Here is a 20,416-nt window from a genome sequence, read left to right on the forward strand (position 1 = left end):
AGGAGTAGAGAGAGGGAGACACAGTCTGAAGCAGGCTCCAGGCTTTGCACTATCAGAGAGCCTGACTCGGGGCTGGAACCCACCAACTGTGAGATCATGACCTGAGCTGAAGTCAGATGCTTAACTGACTGAGCCATCTAGGCTCCCTTCTGGTAAACTTTTAATCATAAAATGCACATATGAAAAAGGACCTCAGGTTATCAAATCAAACACCCTCCTTTTAACAGATGTGAAAGGTGAAGAATGGACAGGCTTTTTCTATGACCTTCACAATGTGTTTGGCTCTCTGAGGTTAAAAATACGACTGATCCTTGTCCCAATGCACTGACTCTAGCAAAGAGACCAGAATCCTCTCAATACACGTTAAGTGCTGTGGTACAAGCACAAGTGTTGTAGGGAAACAAAGGCAATTCAAAGGATCAGACTTACTGGGATGATCCCTGAACTGAACCTTGAAGGATGAGAAGTAGCCAAGTGAGGAAGAGGTCATTCCAGATCAAGAGAGCAAGCAGTATGTACAAAAGTGTGGAGCTGGAGAGAGCAGGGGAAGCTCTTGCATGAAGTCACTTTAGTGTGACTTCTAGGCCGGAGTTAGGAGGCTGAGTTACTAAGAGGATGTTGTAGGGAGCTGTTAGCTGCACTTAGTGTTTACAAAAATAAAGCAGCCTCTAATTTAAGGGTAGAAACACCCTTCTAAATGGGATCTATAAATTCAAAGCCTTGGGGTGCCTGGGTAGCTCAGTTCGGTTAAGTGGCTGACTCTCAGCTCGGCTCAGGTCATGATCTCACAGTTTCTTGAGTTTGAGCCCTGCTTTGGGCTCTGTGCTGACCACAAAGAGCCTGCTTGGTATCCTTTCTCTCTCCTTCTCTGTCTCTCCCCCACTCACACTGTCTCTGTGTCTCTCAAAATAAATAAACTTAAAAAATAAGTAAAAATAAATTTTAAACATTCAAAAAATTTTTTCAGAGTCCTTCATTATGTGTTTTCTTACTAATAGGAAAGCTCCCAGCTTAAAGAGACCAAAAAAATATATTTGATAATACATTAATGCTTTCATTCTTCAGTTTTCTGGAAATTAATCCAGAATCCTGGCCTCTTTCATTGATTTCTTCATTAGTTTATCCTTTGCAGCATGCCGGGTACTTTACCATATACTAACAAGTTCAAGTCTTAAAGTCACCTCTGCTTTGAGTCTGGTTGGCAGAGATAAGATATGAAATGAGGCTTATTTATGTTGTGCTGTAAAGTAGTACAAGTCTGGTTGCCAAGTTCAAAAACTTGTGTTAATATAAGTGTTTTTGTCCTAGAACCAAATTACACTGATGGTTTATAATTATCAAGCTTACGTCTTTGAAACAAGTGAAATTAAATAGGTTTTATTCTAATTTCTAACCATAAGGTCATTTCCCCTATGACCACATTGTAGTGTTGACACATGAAGTGTTGAGCAAGTCCCATTTGCTACTAAGTCTGTTAGCTAACAGACTGAACTGAGGCAGCGTTTCATTTTCACGTGGAAGTAGGATTCAGTTTAATTTAGCAAACATATACTGAGAATAAAAGGATAAAATGCCAGGAAACTGACCTGAGACCTCTATTAAGCCCCAAACCATGGCCCAGTAATTCCAGCCCATTTTGATTCCATTGTATATATATCAATCCAGTATATATAAATCTGGGTTTATGAGGCTGAACAGGCTTCTTTATGGAAATAGTCACTGTTATATGTCTGTGATTAATGAACATTCCCAGAACATTTAAAACAATAAACAGACAAAAGTCATATTCACATATTAGTAACATGGCAGTGGTGTAAAAGGAAGGGCATCTACATATGGACTAAAAATGGTCTTTTAGAAAAAAAACTTTTTTTTTTTTTTCTAAGTGTGAGTGGGAGAGGGACAGAGAGAGGGAGACACAGAATCCAAAGCAGGCTCCAGGCTCTGAACTGTCAGCACAGAGCCCGATGCAGGGCTTGAATTCACGAACTCTGAGATTATGACCTGAGCTGAAGTCAGACACTTAACTGACTGAGCCACCCAGGTGTCCGTAAAAATGGTCTTGTAAGTGATGGATGAAACAAAAACTATTTGCTGAACTCTGTGCTACAACTAAATGTTATTTTCTGAAGCAGAGCTGTTTTAAATCACCTACCAAAACATTTTAACTGGAGGCCAGTAAAGTTGTTTATTCTGCATCGTTAAGAAGTTATGGAATTTTATTCAAATGGAATCATTAAAATGAACTGTGAAGGAGATTAGAGAGAAGCAACTAAATATCTCACTGGTCAAGTAGCTCAAGGAGATGTGGATTACATATTCCTGATGATTATTTTGGTGTTTTTCCCCCCTCAGGCAGAAGCTGAGGAAGATTGTCATTCTGATACTGTCAGAGCAGGAGAAGATGAAAATGAAAGCCCTGCCGAAACAGATCTGCAGGCATGTTTCTTCAAGTGTATATTTCTTTTTCCATTACTTTCCATACAAGAGCAAAAATTGGTCATACAGATATATTGGTTTTTATTTGCATTGAATTTACCTGTGCCTTCATACTGGTTTACAGAATATGCAAATGAAAGCTGTGTTACAGTGTTTTTTTTTTTATCATTTGTCATCATATGTTGTTACAGTATTATTGGCTATATTCCCTATGCTGTACTTTTCATCTCTGTGCTTATTTGTTTTTTAACTGGAAGTTTGTACTTCTATTTTTTCCTTTTTTAAGATTTTATTTTTAAGTAATTTCCATACCCAGTGTGGGGCTCAAACTTAGAACCTCGAGGTCAAGAGCCTCATGCTCTATCAACAAAGCCAGACAGGCACCCCTGCAAGTTTGTACTAAATCCCCATTTCACCCATAGTCTCATGTCCCCTCTGCCAACCACCAGTTTCTTTTCTGTATTTATGAATCTGTTTCTGTTTTTTGTTTGCTTGTCTTTTCATTTGTTTTGTTTTTAGATTCTACACAGATATGAAATCATATGGTATTTGTCTTTCTCTGGTTTCTTTTATCATTATATTCTCTAGGTCCATTCATGTTGTCAAGAATAGCAAGATCTCGTTCTTTTCTATGGTTTAATAATATTCCATTGTGTATGTATGTACACACACACACAGGTATATACAAACCCCACAACTTTTTTATCCATTTATCTATCAGTAGACACTTTAGATTACTTCCCTTTCTTGGCTATTGCAAATAATGTTGCAATAAACATAAAGGTACATATTTCTTATCTATTTTTTTTTCTTATTTAAAATTTTTTTTTTTGAGAGACAGAGACAGTACAAGCAGGAAAGGGTCAGAGAGAGAGAAGGAGACACAGAATCTGAAGCAGGCTCCAGGCTCTGAGCTGTCAGCACAGAGCCTGACACGGGGCTCGAACCCACGAACTCTTGAGATCATGACCTGAGCTGAAGCCGGACGCTGAACCAACTGAGCCACCCAGGCGCCTTCTATTTATTTTTCAACTTTTCTTTTTAGGTACTTATGTCTTTTCAAATCAGTGTTTTTGTTTTCTTTGGGTAAATACCCAGTAGTGGGATTACTGGATTGTTATGCTTTTTTAATTTTTTGAGAAACTTCCATGCCGTTTTCCACAGTGGTTGGAACAATTTACATTCCCACCAACAGGACACAGAGGTGCCCTTTTCTCTTCATCTTTGGCAATCCTTATCGTTCCTTATCTTTTTGATTCTACTCATTTTGACAGGGGTAAGACAGTATCTCGTTGTGGTTTTGATTTGCATTTCCCTAATGATTAGTGAGGTTGAACATCTTTTCATGAGTTTCTTGGTTATTTTTATTTAGAAAAATGTCTATTCAGGTCTTTGACCATTTTTAATAGGATTATTTATTAGTATTGAGTTGTATAAATTCTTTATATATTTTTTATTGTCATTTGCATATGTCTTCTTCCATTCAGAAGATTGCCTTTTTGGTTCCTTGATAATTTCCTTTTCTGCACAAAGCTTTTTATTTTGATATAGTCCCAATAGTTTATTTTTGCTTTTGTTTCCCTTGCCTGAGGAGACATATCCATAAGACCAATGTCTAAGAGATTACTCCCCTTGTTTTCTTCTAGGACTTTTATGGCTTCAGGTCTTATGTTTAGGTCTTTAATCCATGTTGATTTTATTTTAGTGTACGGTGTAAGAAAGTGTGGTCCACTTTCGTTCTTTTGCATGTAGCTGTTTAGCTTTCCCAACACCATTTATTACAGGGACTGTCTTTCCCCCATTGTGTATGTATCCTTGCCTCCTTTCTAGTAGATTAATTGACCATATAAGTGTTGGTTTATTTCTGTGTCTATTTTTCTCCCCTACCGTACTATTTTGATTACTGTGGCTTTGTAGTATATCTTGAAATTTGGAGTTGTGCTAACTTCCAGCTTTGTTCTTTCTCAAGATTGCTTTGGCTCCTCAGGGTCTTTGTGGTTCCATACAAATCTTAAGATTATTTGTACTAGTTCCATGAAAAATACCATTAGCATTTTGATAGGGATTGTATTGAATCTGTAGATTTGATTTGGGTACTATGGACATTATAACAATATTCTTTGAATCCATGAGCATGGGACGTTTTTCCATTTATGTGTGTCGTCTTCTAGTTCTTTGATCAATGTCTTACAGTTTTTAAAGTCTAGCTCTTTCATCTCCTGGGTTAAATTTATTCCTAGTATTTTATTCCTTCAGATGCGATTGTAATGGGATTATTTTCTTAATTTCTCTTTCTGCTACTCTCTTCTCAGTGTACAGAAATGTGACAGATTTCTGTATAATCGTTTTGTGTCCTGCAGCTTTACTGAATTCATTTATTAAAAATAATTTTTTTGTGTGCAGTCTTTAGGATTTTTCTGAATATATCTGGAAATAGTGACAGTTTTACTGATTTATTAGTCTGGATATCTTTTATTTCTTGTCTCATTGCTGCCACTAGCACTTCCAGTACTATGTTGGATAAAAGTGGTGAGTGGGTGTCCTTGTCCTGTTCCTGAACTTAAAGGAAAATCTTTTAGTTTTTCACCATTGAGTATGATACTAGCTGTGGGTTTGTCATATATGACCTTTGTTATGTTGAGGTATGTTCCTTCTAAGCCTGCTGTGTCGAATTTGTATCATGAATGGATGTTTAGTTTAGTCAAATGGTTTTTGTGCATCTTCAAGATGATCATAGAGTTTTTATACTTCCTCTTGTTGGGTTAAGTTTCACATTGGTTGGCAAATATTGAACCACCTTTGCATCCCTGGAATAAATTCCACTTGATTGTGTTCAATAATCCTTTTAATGCATTGCTAATATTTTGTTGAGGATTTGTACATCGATGGTCATCAGAGATAGTGTCTTTGTCTAGTTTTGGTATCAGGGTAATGCTGGCCTTGTAAAGTTGGAGATTTTCCTTCCTCTTTTGTTTTCTGAAATGGTTTGAGAAGACTAGAAGTTAATACTAAGGTATTAACGCTTCTTTAAATGCTTGATAGAACTCACCTGTGAAGTTCTGTCACCTGTGAAGACATCTAGTCCTGGACTTTTGTTTGTTGGGAGTGTTTTGATTACCAATTCAATTTTGTTAAGGTAGTGGATCTGTTCAAATTTTCTATTTCTTCTTGATTCAGTTTTGGAGGATTCTGTTTCTAGGAGTTTATCCATTTCTTCTAGGTTGTCCATTTGACATATACCTTTTTAAATATTGCCTTCGAATTCTTTGTATTTCTGTGGTGTCAGTTGTTATATCTCCTCCTTCATGTCTGAATTTACTTACTTGATTCCTCTTTTTGTCTTGTTGGGTCTGGCTGAATATTTATCCCTCTCTTGCTTGCTCGCTCTTTTTTTATTTTTCCCCAAAGGACCAGCTCTTGGTTTCATTGATCATTTCTATTGTTTCTTAAGTCTCTGTTTCATTTATGTGTGCTCTTACCTTTATTATATCCTCCTTTGTACTAGCTTAGGGCTTTGTTCTTCTTCTAGTTCCTTTACATATAAGGTTAGATTGTTTATTTGAAATTTTTCTTGTTTCATGAAGTAAGCCTGCATCACTGAATTTTCCTTTTAGAACTACTTCCACTGCATTCCCAAAGAATTTAGACCATTGTATTTTCCATTTTCATTTGTCTCTATGTATTTTTTTTAATTTCCTCTTTGATTTCTTTATTGATTTATTGCTTGTTTAGTAGGGTATTATTTAACCCCTTTGTGTGTTTGTAGTTTGCCAAGTGTTTTCTTTTAATGGATTTCTAGTTTCTTAGTGGTGTGATCAGAGAAGATGCTTGATACGATTTCACACTTTTTATTTTTTTATTTTAATTCTAACATACAGTAATAGTTTTCAGGTGTACAGTATAGTGATTCAATTCTATATATTACCCAATGCTCATTACAGCAAGTGCACTATTTAATCCCCATCACCTGTTTCACCCATCCTCTCATTCACGTACCCCCCCACCCCCCCAACCATCTCAAACTTTTAAAATTGAGAGTTGTTTTGTGGCCTAACATGTGATGTGTCCTGGTGAATGCTTCATTTACACTTGGAAAACGTGTATTTGTTGATTTGTGTTGGAATGTTCTGTATATATCTGTTATGTCCATCTGGTCTAGTGTGTTGATTAATTTTTGTTGGTTTCATTATTGGTTTTCTGTCTGCATGATTTGTCCATTGATGTAAATGAGTTGTTCATGTCCCCTACTGTTGTGTTACTATCTATTTTTTCTTTGTTAATATTTGCTTTATATATTTAAGTTCTATATTGGGTGCATAGGTGTTTATAATTGTTATATCCTCTTTTTAGATTGGTTCCTCTATCCCTTTTACACTATTATGTAGTGTCCTGGTCTCTTGCTACAATCTTTATTTCAAAATCTGTTTTGTCTGTATCAGACATTGTTTTTTTTTCTGCTTTCATTTACATGGTATATATTTTTCTGTCTTCACTTTCAGTCTGTGTGTGTTGTTAGATATGAAGCAAGTCTTTTTTTCTGACTAAAACTACGCTTGATTGCTTGTCTCTAAATATTTCTGTCACACAAATTACAAAAGGGATTTACTGTGCATTAAATACTGTATGCAAAAGTTAAAACCTGATAAAGCTCTTGGGCCTTGACTGTTATGTTTTATCATTTCCATAACTGAGTAATTTTTTTTTTGATGTGTAATAGTTTAGTGCCATTACAGAAAGTAAACTTTGAGAAACACGAATAGGTTTTGTTTTTACAGTCTGATCTGTTTTTCAGTTTTTATTTTAATTCTGATTCGTTAACCGACAGGTTATATTAGTGTCAGCTCTCCCATCCCGTACATCGCCCTGTGCTCGTCCCGTGACAGGCGCAATCCGCAGTCCGCATCCTTCACCACCTCCCTTCTGGTAACCGTCAGTTCTCTATAGTTCGGAGTTAACCATCAGTGTATTTTGTGTAGCTCATAGTTTTCTGTGGGGTTGTCTCCATCTGTTTTTCCCCCCTTGCTCATTTGTTTTGTTTCTTAAATTCCACTTGTGAGTGAAATCATATGATATTTGTCTTTCTCTGACTGACTTATTTTGCTTCGTATTATACTTTCTAGCTCTACCTATGTCATTGCAAATGGCAAGATTTCATTCTTTTTATGACTTAATAATATTCAATTGTATATATATACACCACTTCTTCTTTATCCATTCATCTATCAACAGACCCTTGGGCTACTTCCATATCCTGGCTATTGTAAATAATGCTGCTGTAAACATAGGGGGTCCTACATAGCATGTGTCCCCTTGAATTAGTATTTTGTATTCTTTGGTTAAAAAGCCAGTAGTGCAATTACTGGATCATAAGGTAGTTCTGTTTTTAATTTTTTGAGGAACCTCCATACTGTTTTCCACATTGGCTATACCAGTTTGCATTCCCACCAAAAGTGCAGGAGGATTCCTTTTTCTCCACAAGGTAATGGCCGTTTGATTTTGGACCCATTTCTCTGGAGCATGGAATGCTGGGGTTTGGTATAAGCAGGATAGGTAGTGGGTGTCCACTCTGTGCTCACCCCTGTTTGTTAGTCTGCTTCTCGCTCTTCTCCACAACTGGGGTTCCCTCCCCGCTGCAGCAGCCACCATCTGTTTACCTCCCGAGCTGTCTGTAACACTTCCTACTGTCTTCCATGTGCCTTCTTTACTTTTAGGTGTGGAGTTTGTTCTGCCAGTCTTTGGCTCAATTCCCGGAATATTTAGGATGATTTGATAGTTACGTATTTGTGGGATGAGGTGATCCTAGCTGGGGTCCTCCCACTCTGCCATCTTCCAGACTCTGAAGTGAGTCTCTCTTGCCGGCAGCATATCGGTGGGTCTCTTATGCATTCACCACCCAGTCTTTCGTTAGAGCATTTCATCTGTTTACATTGAACATACTTGTTAGGTGTGTTCTTATTGCCATTTTGTTAATTGTTTTGGGGTTTTTGTGCCTTTTCTCTTTTCCTTTTTTCTTGATCTCTTTTGTGATTGATGGCTTTCTTTAACGTTATGTTTGGATTCCGTCCTCTTTATTTTTTGTGTGTCTGTTATGGTTTCTTCATATGTGGTTACCAGGGGATTCATATATCCTGTTTGTGCCAGTCTGCATTAAGTTGATGGTTACATAATTTCAAACACTTTCTTTTTTAATTTTTTTTTTTATTTTTTGTATCTTTTATTATTGAGAGAGAGAGACAGAGCATGAGCATGGGAGGGATAGAGAGAGGGGGAGACACAGAATCTGAAGCAGGCTCCAGGCTCTGAGCTGTCGGCACAGAGTCCCATGTGGGGCTCAAACTCATAAACTGCAAAATCATGACCTGAGCCAAAGTTGGATGTTTAACCCACTGAGCCACCCAGGCGCCCCAACTTCAAACACTTTCTAAAAGCACTAAATCTTCACTTCCTGTTGCCTGTTTTTTGCATGTGATGTCATATTTTACATCGTTTTAGTTTGTGTATTTCTTGACTAATTTATAGATATAATTGATTTTATCACTTTTATTGCCTAACCTCCATGTTGGCTTCATAAGTGATTCATCTACTGCCTTTACTATATGTTTGCTTTTACCAGTGAAGTTTTTTCCTATCAATGTCTTCTAGCTATGGCCTTTCCTTTTCACTTAAAGGATTCTCTTTCACATTACTTGTAAGGCTGGTTTAGTGGTGTAGAATTTCTTTAACTCTTTTTTTGTCTGGAAAACTCTATCTCTTCTTCTATTCTGAGTAATATCCTTGCTGAGTAGAGTATTTTTGGTTGTAGGTTTTTCCCTTTCAGCATTTTTTTTTTTTTTTGAGAGAGAGCACGAGTGCAGGAGGGGTGAAGGAAGATTAAGAGAGAGAATCTCAAGAAGGCTCTACACCCAGTGCAGAGCCTGATGTGGGGCTCAGTCTCACGACCATGAGATCGTGACCTGAGCCAAAGTCAAGAGCTAGAGGCTTAATTGACTGAGCCACCCAGGCACCTCTGCTTTCAGCACTGTGAATGTAGCGTGCCACTCCCTTCTAGCCTGCAAAGTTTCTGCTGAAAAATCAGCTGATAACCTTATGGGGTTTCTCTTGTATGTAACTGTTTTCTTTGATGTTTTTAAGATTCTCTCTTTGTCATTACTTTTTGCCATTTTTAATATGTGTCTTTGTGTGGGCCTCCTTGGGTTCATCTTGTTGGGGCTCTGTGCTTCCTGGACCTGGATGTCTGTTTCCCATTCCAGATTTGGGAAGTTTTCAGTTACTATTCTTCTCCTTTTTTTTTTTTTATCAGTTACTATTCTTCAAGTAAGTTTTCTCCTCTCTCTCTCTCTCTCCTCTTTCAGGGACCCCAATAATGCAAATAATGTTATACTTTACGATGTTACAAAGGTCCCTTAATCTATTCTCATTTTTTATTATTCTTTTTCTTTTTTTCTGTTTAGCTTGGTTGCTTTCCATTATCCTGTCTTTTACATCACTGACCCATTCTTCTCTGTCCTTTGATCTGCTATTGATTCCCTCTAATGTATTTTGCATTTCAGTTATTGAGTTCTTCAGCTCTGGTTGGGTCATTTTTTTTAATGTTTATTTTTGAGAGTGAGCAGGCAAGCAAGGGAGGGGTAGAGAGAGAGGAAGACAGAGGATCCGAAGCAGGCTCTGCACTGACAGAGTCCAGGGTGGGGCTCAAACCCATGAACCATGAGAGCATGCCCTGAGCCAAAGTCAGATGCTTAACTGACTAAGCCATCCAGGCACCCCTGATTCATTCTTTATATTTTCTATCTCTTGGTTGAAGTTCTTACTGAGTTCGTTCACTCATAAGTCTGTTGAGTTTTTCTTCCTTCCTTCCTTCCTTTTCTAACTATTTATTTCTATTAGGGAAAGACAGATACATGAATGGGGGAGGGGCAGAGAGAGACTGAGAGAATCTGAAGCAGGCTTTAGGCTTTGAGCTGTCAGCACAGAGCCTAACATGAGGCTCGAACTCACAAGCCCCGAGATCATGACCTTAGTCAAAGTCTGATGCTTAAGTGACTGATCCACTCAGGTGCCCGTGTTGAATATCTTCATGACCATTATTTTGAACTCTTTATTAGGCATATTGCTTATCTTGGTTTCATTTAGCTCTTTTTTTTAGTGATCTTTGTCTTGTTCTTTCACTTGGGACATTTTTCTCTGTCTCCCCATTTTGTCTCTGTGTTTCTCTGTATTATGTAGGTCAGCTACATGTGCTAGTCTTGAAAGTAGTGGCCCTGGAGCACCTGAGTGGCTCAGTTGGTTGAGTGTCTGACTTTGGCTCAGATCATGATCTTGCATTTTGCTAGTTCAAACCCTATGTCGGGCTCTACATTGACAGCTCAGAGCTTGTTTCGGATCCTTTGTCTCCCCTTCTCTGCCCCTCCCCTGCTTTTGTGTGTGCAAGTAGTGGCCTTATGTGGAAGAGGTCCTGAGATGCCTTGTAGCTTAATCCCCTGGTCACCAGAACCAGGCAGTCCATGAGTGGCCCCTGTGTGGGCTGTGTGTGCCCTGCTGTTGTGGCTGAGCTGTGATTGATAACGGGCCTGCTGGTGGTTTGGACTGTTCGTGGTCCAGCTGGTTTCAGTAATCTGCTGCTGCTTGCTGCAAGTGCACGAGGCAGGTTTTGCTCTAGGTGCTGTTAGAAGCCCAGCTGTAGCTGCCATAGACTTCATGGTTGGTGGAGGCAGTCCTCACATTGGCTGTCTGCAGTTAACTGCTACTGATGGCTGCCAGCACACCAAAGGGCAGGGCTTCTCCCTGCACAGCCAGCTGAGAGGCTGGCTGCAGGAATTGATGTGTTCTCTCTCTCCCTTCCCACGATAGGAGTCACTTTGGAGGGGTGCTGGTCCTGCCCAGGGCTGCCTGCTGGCTGTCACAGGGTAAGAGCTGTTTTGGATGGGTGCCTACGAAGATGGGAAGTCTACAGAGAAATGCAGCTGCAGGCACAAGTGTTAGCAAGGGAGATGGATAGTGTTAGAATTCGCTCCTGCATGCCTCCAGCTCTCCAGGCTGGGGGTGGGAAGAAAAATGGCACCCACGAGCACTTTTGTTCCAGAACTTTCCTGCAGGTACCCGCCCCTTTGGCACACATCCTAGAATTAATTAATAAATACCTTCGTGTATACCCCAGGTGCTTTCAAAGTGCTGCTTCTGTGCTATTTCCTGGTGGGGTTTTTAGTGTGCTGGACCTTTAAGGGTGGAGACTTTCCTAGTACCTCTCTAGTTCTCTTGGAGGTAGGCCTCAGGAGTTTTAAAGCCAGATGTTATGAGGACGTATCTTCCCAGGGCTGGGAGTGCCTGCTGCGGGGGTGGTCCCCTTTTCCTCTGTGCTTGTGAGAGCCCTCCCGTTAGAGGTTAACTACACTGGGGACATGGTTTCCAGCTGCGTCTCTGTTCTTCCTACCCTTTCGGTGTGGCCTTCTCTCTGCAACTAGCTGTGGAAGAGCTGTTCTGTGTCTTCAGGTCATTGTGAGAATTAATTGCAATAGATACACTCATTGTCTTGATATGTCCCTTGGAGGAGCAGAGCGTGGGATCCTCCCACTTACCTTCCTCCACAGACAGCAGATTCAGTGTATCCATCCCTCACGACTACTTCTAGGTACTTTGGGTGAAACCCCCATTCGTCATGGGCTTCTTTCCTACAGGTACACTATCTTCTTGGAACTCTTGTTGGTAATTTATGGACCACAGAGATTCACTTGGCCTCTCAGTTTATTAACAGAAACCCAAAAGAGGAAAACTTGTTCAAATGTTAACACATTTGCAAAGATCTTAATGTATTTTTATAATATTTTGGATTGAACAAAATGTATAATGTAAATATATGCTGCATTATTTTCTTCTGGAAAATTCTGAGTACTCACGTTGAAAATAGCAGTAATTGCTGTTATGTAGTTTGATTTATGAGTTTAAAATGGTCAAAACAACGCCCGGGTGGCTCAGTTAGTTAAGTGTCTGATTCTTGATCTCAACTCAAGTCTTAAGGTTGTGAGTTCAAGCCCTGTGTCGAGCTCCACGCTGGGCATGGAGTCCACTTAAAAATACAAACAACAAAATATAAGGCATAACTCAAAACCTGTCACTTTAAAAAGATTGACAGATTTGACCATCTAAAAGTTTAATCCTATATGTAGAAGAAACATCAAAAATCAAGAGGAATGATCAGCTAGAAAAACTATTTACCACATAGGCAGATGATTGATACCCACTCAGTATATAGAATATCCTTATAAATTAGTAAGGGCCACAAGGTAGAAAGATATGAATGGACAGCTAATGGAAAAGTAATATAAATGGCTATTAAATATTTGAAGAGATTAATGGTCTCATAGTTTTTAAAATACAAATCGGATCTACACTGGTTTTTCTTTTCTTAAAACAATCAGATTGGAGAACAATGCCCATTGTTGTTCAGTCTTGGAGAACACTTAACCAGTGCACATGACATATAAACAACAAATTTTGGGGGGACAGACTAGCAAGATACAAAGTGAAAAAGATTCCAGAAAATTAATCTTAAAAAAATAATGAGGAGGGATGCCTAGGTGGGTGAGTCGGTTAAGTGTCCGGCTTTGGCTCAGGTCATGATCTCATGGTTCATGGGTTCGAGCCTTGCATCAGTCTCTGTGCTGACAGGTACCTCAGAGCTTGGAGCCTGCTTCAGATTCTGGTATCTCCCTCTCTCTCTCTCTGACCCTCCCCTGCTCACACTATCTCTCTGTCTCTCAAAAATAAATAAAGAAACATTTTTTAAAAATGAGGAATATGAGTAAATATACATGTATAATACACATGTACAATGTGCACAAAATGGTTTTTATACAAATTGTTTTTTTTTATAACAGTCATATGAAAAAAGGGAATACAACCCTAATCTATCACTTGTGTTAAATAATGGTAAGTTCATACAGTGAAATACAGTCACTTAAAAGAATGGGGTAAATCCTTGTGCATTGAAATTGAAAAAGATTCATTGTAATTAGATAAATGTATCTTACTGGATTTATAACCTTTGTAATAACTTGCTTGAAATGTATCCTCTCTTCAGTGCTACCAAAGACTCTAGATCAGAGGTATGTTTTGTGTTAGAGCTAGGAGGGTGGGAACCAAAACACTGTACAGAATTGCAACAAAAATTATTTAAAAAACATTTTATATATGCTTCTTCAAAAAAAATCTAGGAATAATATACACAGTCCTACTGATAATGGCCTTCTTTGGGAGGAGGGGCAATTTTCGGTTGTGTCCTCAGAGAGCGGACTTAAAGGTGGAGAACACGAAGAGGGAGGTTTGCTGGGGAGTGCTTTGAGGATCAGCACCTACGGAAGGGGGAGAGGGAGGGAAGAATAGGCCTTAGCCAGTTCTGCAGGACTTCTCTGTGTGGAAGACCAGAGCCTTTCAGACTTGGCTGCGCTGATAGTCATCGGGTAGGGCTTGCCTGGGAAGGGGTGTGGTCTCGCTGAGGCAGTGCCTGAAAGGGCCGGAAGCTGGGGGCTGTTTCTGTATTAGTCCCAGCGGTTGGGGTCTTCAGTGCCTTCATTCCTGAAGGGATCTGGGCCTCACAGCACAGCCCACCACTCACGGGAGCTTCACGCTTTCCTGTTTGTAAAAATTCCCATTATATGTATAAGAGAAAAGAAAGGTTTTGGGTGCAACTACAGAATTTTTAACAGCACTTTTCACATCTAGTAGGTGATGTGTTCCAGGAAAACAAATGTGTGAAAGTTTCTAAGTTCAGCCCCTCGGTGATGGCCTCTATTTTCAGCTCAAAACAGAATTTGGTTTTCCAGTACCATTAGATTTTTCCTATATAGACAGGCGACTCTTCATAATTTCTTTAAAGATTTAAGCAGAACGTTATTTTAGAAGATAACGTGTTGAATGGATATTAGTAATTTAAAAGACCATGTTTTCTTGTCTTTTATTATCTGTATGGAAATTGATGTTGGATCTGTCGATGAATTGTTCAGAGCTGAGCTACCCTTTGCTGATGAATCCTAAAGTACTTTTCCTTCCTTAGGCACAACTCCAGATGTTTCGAGCTCAGTGGATGTTTGAACTTGCTCCAGGTGTAGGCTCTAGCAATTTAGAAACTCGGCCTTGTAGAGCAGCCGCAAAAGGCTCTTTACTGAAAGCAGACACCAAAGGAAAGCAAGAATTGGCAAAGGAAGAAAAGTTAAGTATTATGGACATTGTGACAAAGTAACTTTTTTTTTTTTCAATTGCACATGAGAATTTTTGTGGTTTAGTAGATGATCATTATAGTTGTATTCTGGTGAAATAAGCGCATAACTTATGAAACAGAGTTTTTCCTCATGTGTAAAAGTATACCAGTATGTCCATCCTTCACTTCTGCTTCTAGGTTCTTTGGATTATACCACCACTCATGGGCTTCTTTCTGGAGGTACTTTGTCTTCGTGGAACTGTCCTTGGCAATTTATAGATCCCTGAGAAGCATTGGTCTCTAAAAGATGCCTCTGAATTTATTAGCAGAAGCACTAAGGGAGAAAAAAACTTGTTCAAATATTAATACCTTTGCAAAGGCCTTAATGCAATATTTTGTTACAATTTGAGTGAACAAATGTATAATGATGCATTAATTATTTCCTTACTCTGGAAAATTTGGAAATGCTCACACTGAAATTATTTTGAACACTGTCTAATTTTTCACCTCTTTTTAGTACTCACGTGAACTAGGCACAACACACTTAGCATTTTTCCTATTCCATCATTTTTACACCAAATTTTTTTTTTACAAGTGATATACCATTAAAAAATTGAAATTACCATGATAATTAAAAACTTCCATATTCATTTTGTTTTAATTTTTCTTTTGAAATAATTACAGAAACATGGGTATAGGGAAGTCCTTTGTACCCTTCACCCTTTCCACTCGGTGGTGGCATCTTACAGCTATAGTACAATATCAAAAACTAGGAAATAGACGTAGGCACAATGCACAGAGCTTATTCGGACCTCCCAGATTTATAAGCACTTTCTTGTGTGTATATATATATAGAAATAGTTCTGTGCAGTTTTATTACATGTGTAGCTTCCTGTAACCACCACCCATGACCAAGATAAAAAACTGTGTAGGCACCACAGGGCTCTCTCTTTCAACACCTTTATAGTTATACCCTCCCGTCCCTCACCCCCTGACCTGGCAATCACTCATCTCCCATTTCTATCATTTTGATACTCAAAAAAATATCGTGGAAGTGGAATCATCTAGTATAACCTTCTGAGATGGCCTTACCTCACTCAGCAGAATCCCCCTGAGATCTAGCCAAGCTTGTAACAGTAGTTCCCTTCTTTTCCGCAGTAGTATTGCATGGTATGGGTAGACCCCAATTTGCTTATTCATCGGGTGAAGGACATTTGGGTTATTTCTAGTGTAGGGCTATTAATAGAGTGGCTATGAATATTCACGTGCAGGTTTCTACATGAACGTAAGTTTTCATTTCTCTGGCCTAACAGTGCAATTGCTGGGTTGTATGGTAAGTGCCTGTTTGGTGAAAAGAAACTGCCCGGTTGTTTTCAGGGTGTCTGCACCATTTCATGTTCCCTCCAGCAATGTACGGCCCAGTGTCTCCTCATCCTTGTCAGCCCCTGGTGTTGTCATTACTTTTTAGTTTTGCTATTCTGATAGGTTTGTAGAGATACCTCACTGTGATCTTAATTTGTATATCCCTGCTGGCTGATATGTTGAATACCTTCTCATATGCCGTTTGCCATCTTTATATCCTCTCTGTACAATATATTGTCTTTTCTAATGGGGCTGCGTATGTTTTGACTGTTGAGTTCTGAGAGTCCTTTTTGTGTTCTAAATACAGTCCTTTGTTGAGTAAGTGGCATTTCAGTGGTTTCTCTCAGCTCGTAGCTTGTATTTTCATTCTCAGGGTGTCTCACAGAGTAAGTCTTTAGTTTTGATGAGATCCGATTTTCAGCCTTTCCTTTTACGGATTGTGCGTTGGGGATTGAGCATAAGAACTCGGCCCAGCTATAAGGCTCCAAGGTTTTTTTTCATAAAAGTTACAAGCTTTATATTTTTACATTTAAGTCTATGATCCATTTTTGAGTTCTTATACAGACTTTCAAAAATTGCATTTCACTATTTTTATAGGCTCGAGAACTCTTCCTTAAAGCAGTAGAAGAAGAACAGAATGGAGCTCTCTATGAAGGTAAAACTCAGGGCCCAGGATCATATGGTCATTGACATTTCTGAATAACAGCTCTTACTGATCAATGCTTTTTTTTTTAACTAGAATGTATTTGGTATGTAAACATCAGTCTCCTTATATTTGAAATTATTTTTTTAACAAATCGAAACTAAAAATTGTATTTCTGTATAATCTCTTTCCAGAAAGTATTGCTGTGAAACATCATCATATTGGTCTACATTTAGGTCTTAGTATTTATTAATTCTTCATTATTAAAGTCTTAATTGTTTCTCATTTAAAAACAGGGTATTTGTGGGTGAAAATGACTTCAAAGGAGGGGAATAGAAAGGACAGTTTTAGGAACATACACAGATCTTCTAATTTATATTTACACAAAAGAATACCCTTCAGCTTTGGCTCTTTTATTAACACCTTAGAAATGCATAAATAAAGTGATGGGGCATTTTACTGTATTAGGCAGGTAAGCAGGCTTCCATTTTGTGATAGTAAAGCTGATAATTGGGGTGTGGGAAAAATGCTTATGCTTGAATGATTTGAAAATGCCCTAAAAATAGCATTTTCAGAATTATTGCATCTTACTCGCACATTTCTTCTAGCGATATTTTTACTCTGAGATATTAAAAGAGCCCAAATGCTGAAAGCCCTTTGCAGTCTTCCTTAGTTTGTGAGAATCCCATTTCCACTTAGTGTATATAGTAATTCACCCAGAGTGATAGAACACAGCAGAACACATTGAATTGAATAGACTGCATCTAAGAGGAAAAGAGGGACTCAGTCGGCTTTTGTAGTCTCACGTTCTATTGGTATAGCTTTGTGGGAGAGATTACTAAATTTTTTTTTTAATGTTTATGTTTGAGAAAGAGAGAGACCAAGAGTGTGAGCATGGGAGGGTCATAGAGACAGGGAGACACAGAATCTGAAGCAGGCTCCAGGCTCCAAGCTGTCAGCACAGAGCCTGACACGGGGCTCAAACTCACAAACTCTGAGATCATGACCTGAGCGGAAGTCGGCCGCTTAACCGATTGAGGCCCCCAGGTGCCCCGAGATTACTAAATATTATAGCTCTAAACCACCTGGCCAGGAACTTCATAAGAAAATAGGTTTTAAAGGTTATTTAGCTAAATAATAGGCAGCTGGATTAAAGGAAGTTGGATTTGAAGGTTAAATTCAAAAAACCGTCTTTATTCCACCTAGTAGGAAACATTTAATTATCCTCAACGCTGCATCCTAGAAAGAAGAGGTTGCTTAAAAGTGTTTTTCTCGGGGCTACAGCAGCTGCTTTTTCAAAGCTCCAAGAAATACTACTACCACTTAAGATCACTTCCAACAATACATAGCGGCTAAGGGAAAAAGGTGGGAAGGGCTAACAACAAGGAGTGAAACACAGCGTCTTTAAGTGTCTATAATGTGTTAGCTTTAGAAAAAGGAAAGGTTATTTCTGAGTAGTGAGGTTTGGAAATAAGTTTGTTCACTGAACTATTGCATACAGAAAAAAAGGAATTTGGCTGTTTGTAAAGAAAGTTACCAAATTAAACCACAGTTACGGGTAATCAAAGGAAATGACAAAAATGTGTGGTCATAGCTAATTTAGCTTTATTTCTTCTTTTAGCCATCAAGTTTTATCGTAGGGCTATGCAACTTGTACCTGATATAGAGTTCAAGATTACTTATACCCGGTCTCCAGATGGTGATGGCGTTGGAAACAGCTAGTGCGTATATAATTCGATAGACAGTAATACATAGAGTTTGTTAAAGTTAAGCGTCTTTGCCCTGTTGACTCTTAACATGATAAGAAGATGGTGGTAATTCTGTTAAATTATTAGTCTTTAGTATAAAGACTTGTTCATAGAGTTATAGAAGTTTTTTCTAGTTAGAGAAATATTAAGATTACAGTATAGAAATGCACATTTTAAACAGATCTAAGAAAGACAAGGTAACAGGAGTTTTTTTTTTTAATAAAAGCAGTGATTATTGAAAGTAAATTAAAAGACACATTTTAGCTTTCTGAAACCTGTTTTAAAAAGTCAAACCTAGTAAAATGTAATTAGGCCAAAGTTGACAAAATGTTAATAATGGTTGAAAGTGGGTGATGGGTACATGGGGTTTCATCAAACTAGTCTTTCTCCTTTTTTATATGTTTGAAGCTATATATTTTTTTAAAACAAGGTTTTTCATTTTATTAAGAAAATGCTGAATTATAACAGTGCTTTATTATTCTCTTAAGGTGTCCAGGAGAACATTAAGACTAACATTGTTTAAAAGCACAGGTGCAGGAAAGAAACTGTTTCTTTGGACAGATGCCACTTGCAGGAAAGTCATGAACTGGCATTGATAGCTTTATATGGACAGAGACGAACATATTTTTAAGCCAGTACTTTCGAAGCTATTTGCAAGACAGTTCTATAAAATTGTTTTGGCTTAATCCATCTCTAAAAGCTTAATTGCTGAAATGAGAAGGGAGGAGAGTCTGTACCCATGAGAGAATGTCAGGTTTAAAATGAGCAGTACATAGGAAAATAGTGTTTTGGTATGATGATTATTATTATGATATTACTTCTATCATGAAATAATTAAGAAGTTCCCCTTATGGATATCATACTTATTGACACTGTTTTTTTTTAACTGCTTACAGTATTAACACACAGGCTTTGGATATTAAAAATGTCCGAATGAAGTCAGTGTTAATTGTGTGTTTGAACTTTTCGGCCAGTAGTATTGTTCACGAAGTGAGATTTAACAGTGTAAAGTAGTTCATACTCAAAAAGAATCATTTGGACTTTTTTAAACCTTCTTTAAACTCAGGTGGTCATTTAGACCCAGCTGTCCACCAGTTTTATGAGTAGATGCAGGTGCTGTTCAGAAAGGTTGCCTTAAAACATGAAAGAAGCATTTCTTTTTCTCTCCCATTCCTTTCTGCATGTCCATATGCAATGAAGTTCCTTTCAAGATACAGTTTTGGGTTTGGTTTTTTTCTTATCAGATCTGGTAATCCCTGAAAGCCTCTTTCCTGGCTTTGTTTTGGTTTCTTGCCTTCCCTGAAATGTCAGTAGAGCAGCCCTTGAGTCCATCTAGCCTCAGCCACAGGTACCTTTGTTGTGTTACCATAAACCCTTCCTGGTCTTCTGACTTTACCCTTCTCTAGACCTCTTTGTAAGTCTGATCACTTCTAAGGTTAATTTCAGCAAAAATGGAAAGCTAGAGGGTTTTTTGTTCTGTTTTTTTTTTTTTTTTTTAGAACTCTAAACTGCACATTTGTTTATATTGGTAGATGATTTGTGGACCCTGCTAAGATTTTTTAAATTACATATTTTCCTCTCTTAAGGTAGGGTGATAAGGCACATCTGTTAGAAAACCCTTGGTAAGTAAGTACCACAGATGACATCTGTATATTTGATTTTTATCCAATTAGAATGGATTATAGTCATATTAGTATGGAATACATTTATACAGGTTTTTTTAATCATTTGAAATGATCTTTTTCGCTAATTCAAGAAATCCTTGCAATAAAATAAACTACTTAAATGTCATTAATTATATCCCAAATTCTAGGGTGTTTTTTTTTTTTAAGTTTGTTTATGTATTTTGAGAGTTCAAGACAGTGTGAGTGGGGGACGGGCAGAGAGAGGGAGACAGAGAATCCCAAGCAAGCGCTGCACTGTCAGCAAGGAGCCTGATGTGGGGCTCGGACTCACGAAACTGTGAGATCATAACCTGAGCCGAAACCAGCTGTCAGATGCTTAACTGACTGAGCTACACATGTGCCCCTC

General features: G+C 38.3%; 1 protein-coding gene across 3 annotated transcripts in view; it reads left to right on the forward strand.

Annotated features, from left to right (window-relative positions):
- FBXO9 (F-box protein 9) overlaps positions 1-20,416 on the forward strand; it is a 39,401-nt gene that overhangs the window by 1,642 nt on the left and 17,343 nt on the right. Inside the window, exons 2-5 of one of the 3 annotated variants that reach the window (XM_029944072.1) lie at positions 2,356-2,439; positions 14,489-14,644; positions 16,592-16,649; positions 18,259-18,358. In XM_029944072.1, coding sequence (XP_029799932.1) covers positions 2,356-2,439; positions 14,489-14,644; positions 16,592-16,649; positions 18,259-18,358 — 398 coding nt within the window. Of the gene's footprint in view, positions 1-2,355; positions 2,440-7,292; positions 7,363-11,324; positions 11,346-14,488; positions 14,645-16,591; positions 16,650-18,258; positions 18,359-20,416 lie in introns of those variants that run through there. The other 2 variants (XM_029944070.1, XM_029944069.1) reach the window with 2 other exon arrangements.

This window comes from Suricata suricatta, chromosome 7, assembly GCF_006229205.1.
Source record: "Suricata suricatta isolate VVHF042 chromosome 7, meerkat_22Aug2017_6uvM2_HiC, whole genome shotgun sequence".
Classification (NCBI taxonomy): domain Eukaryota; kingdom Metazoa; phylum Chordata; class Mammalia; order Carnivora; family Herpestidae; genus Suricata; species Suricata suricatta.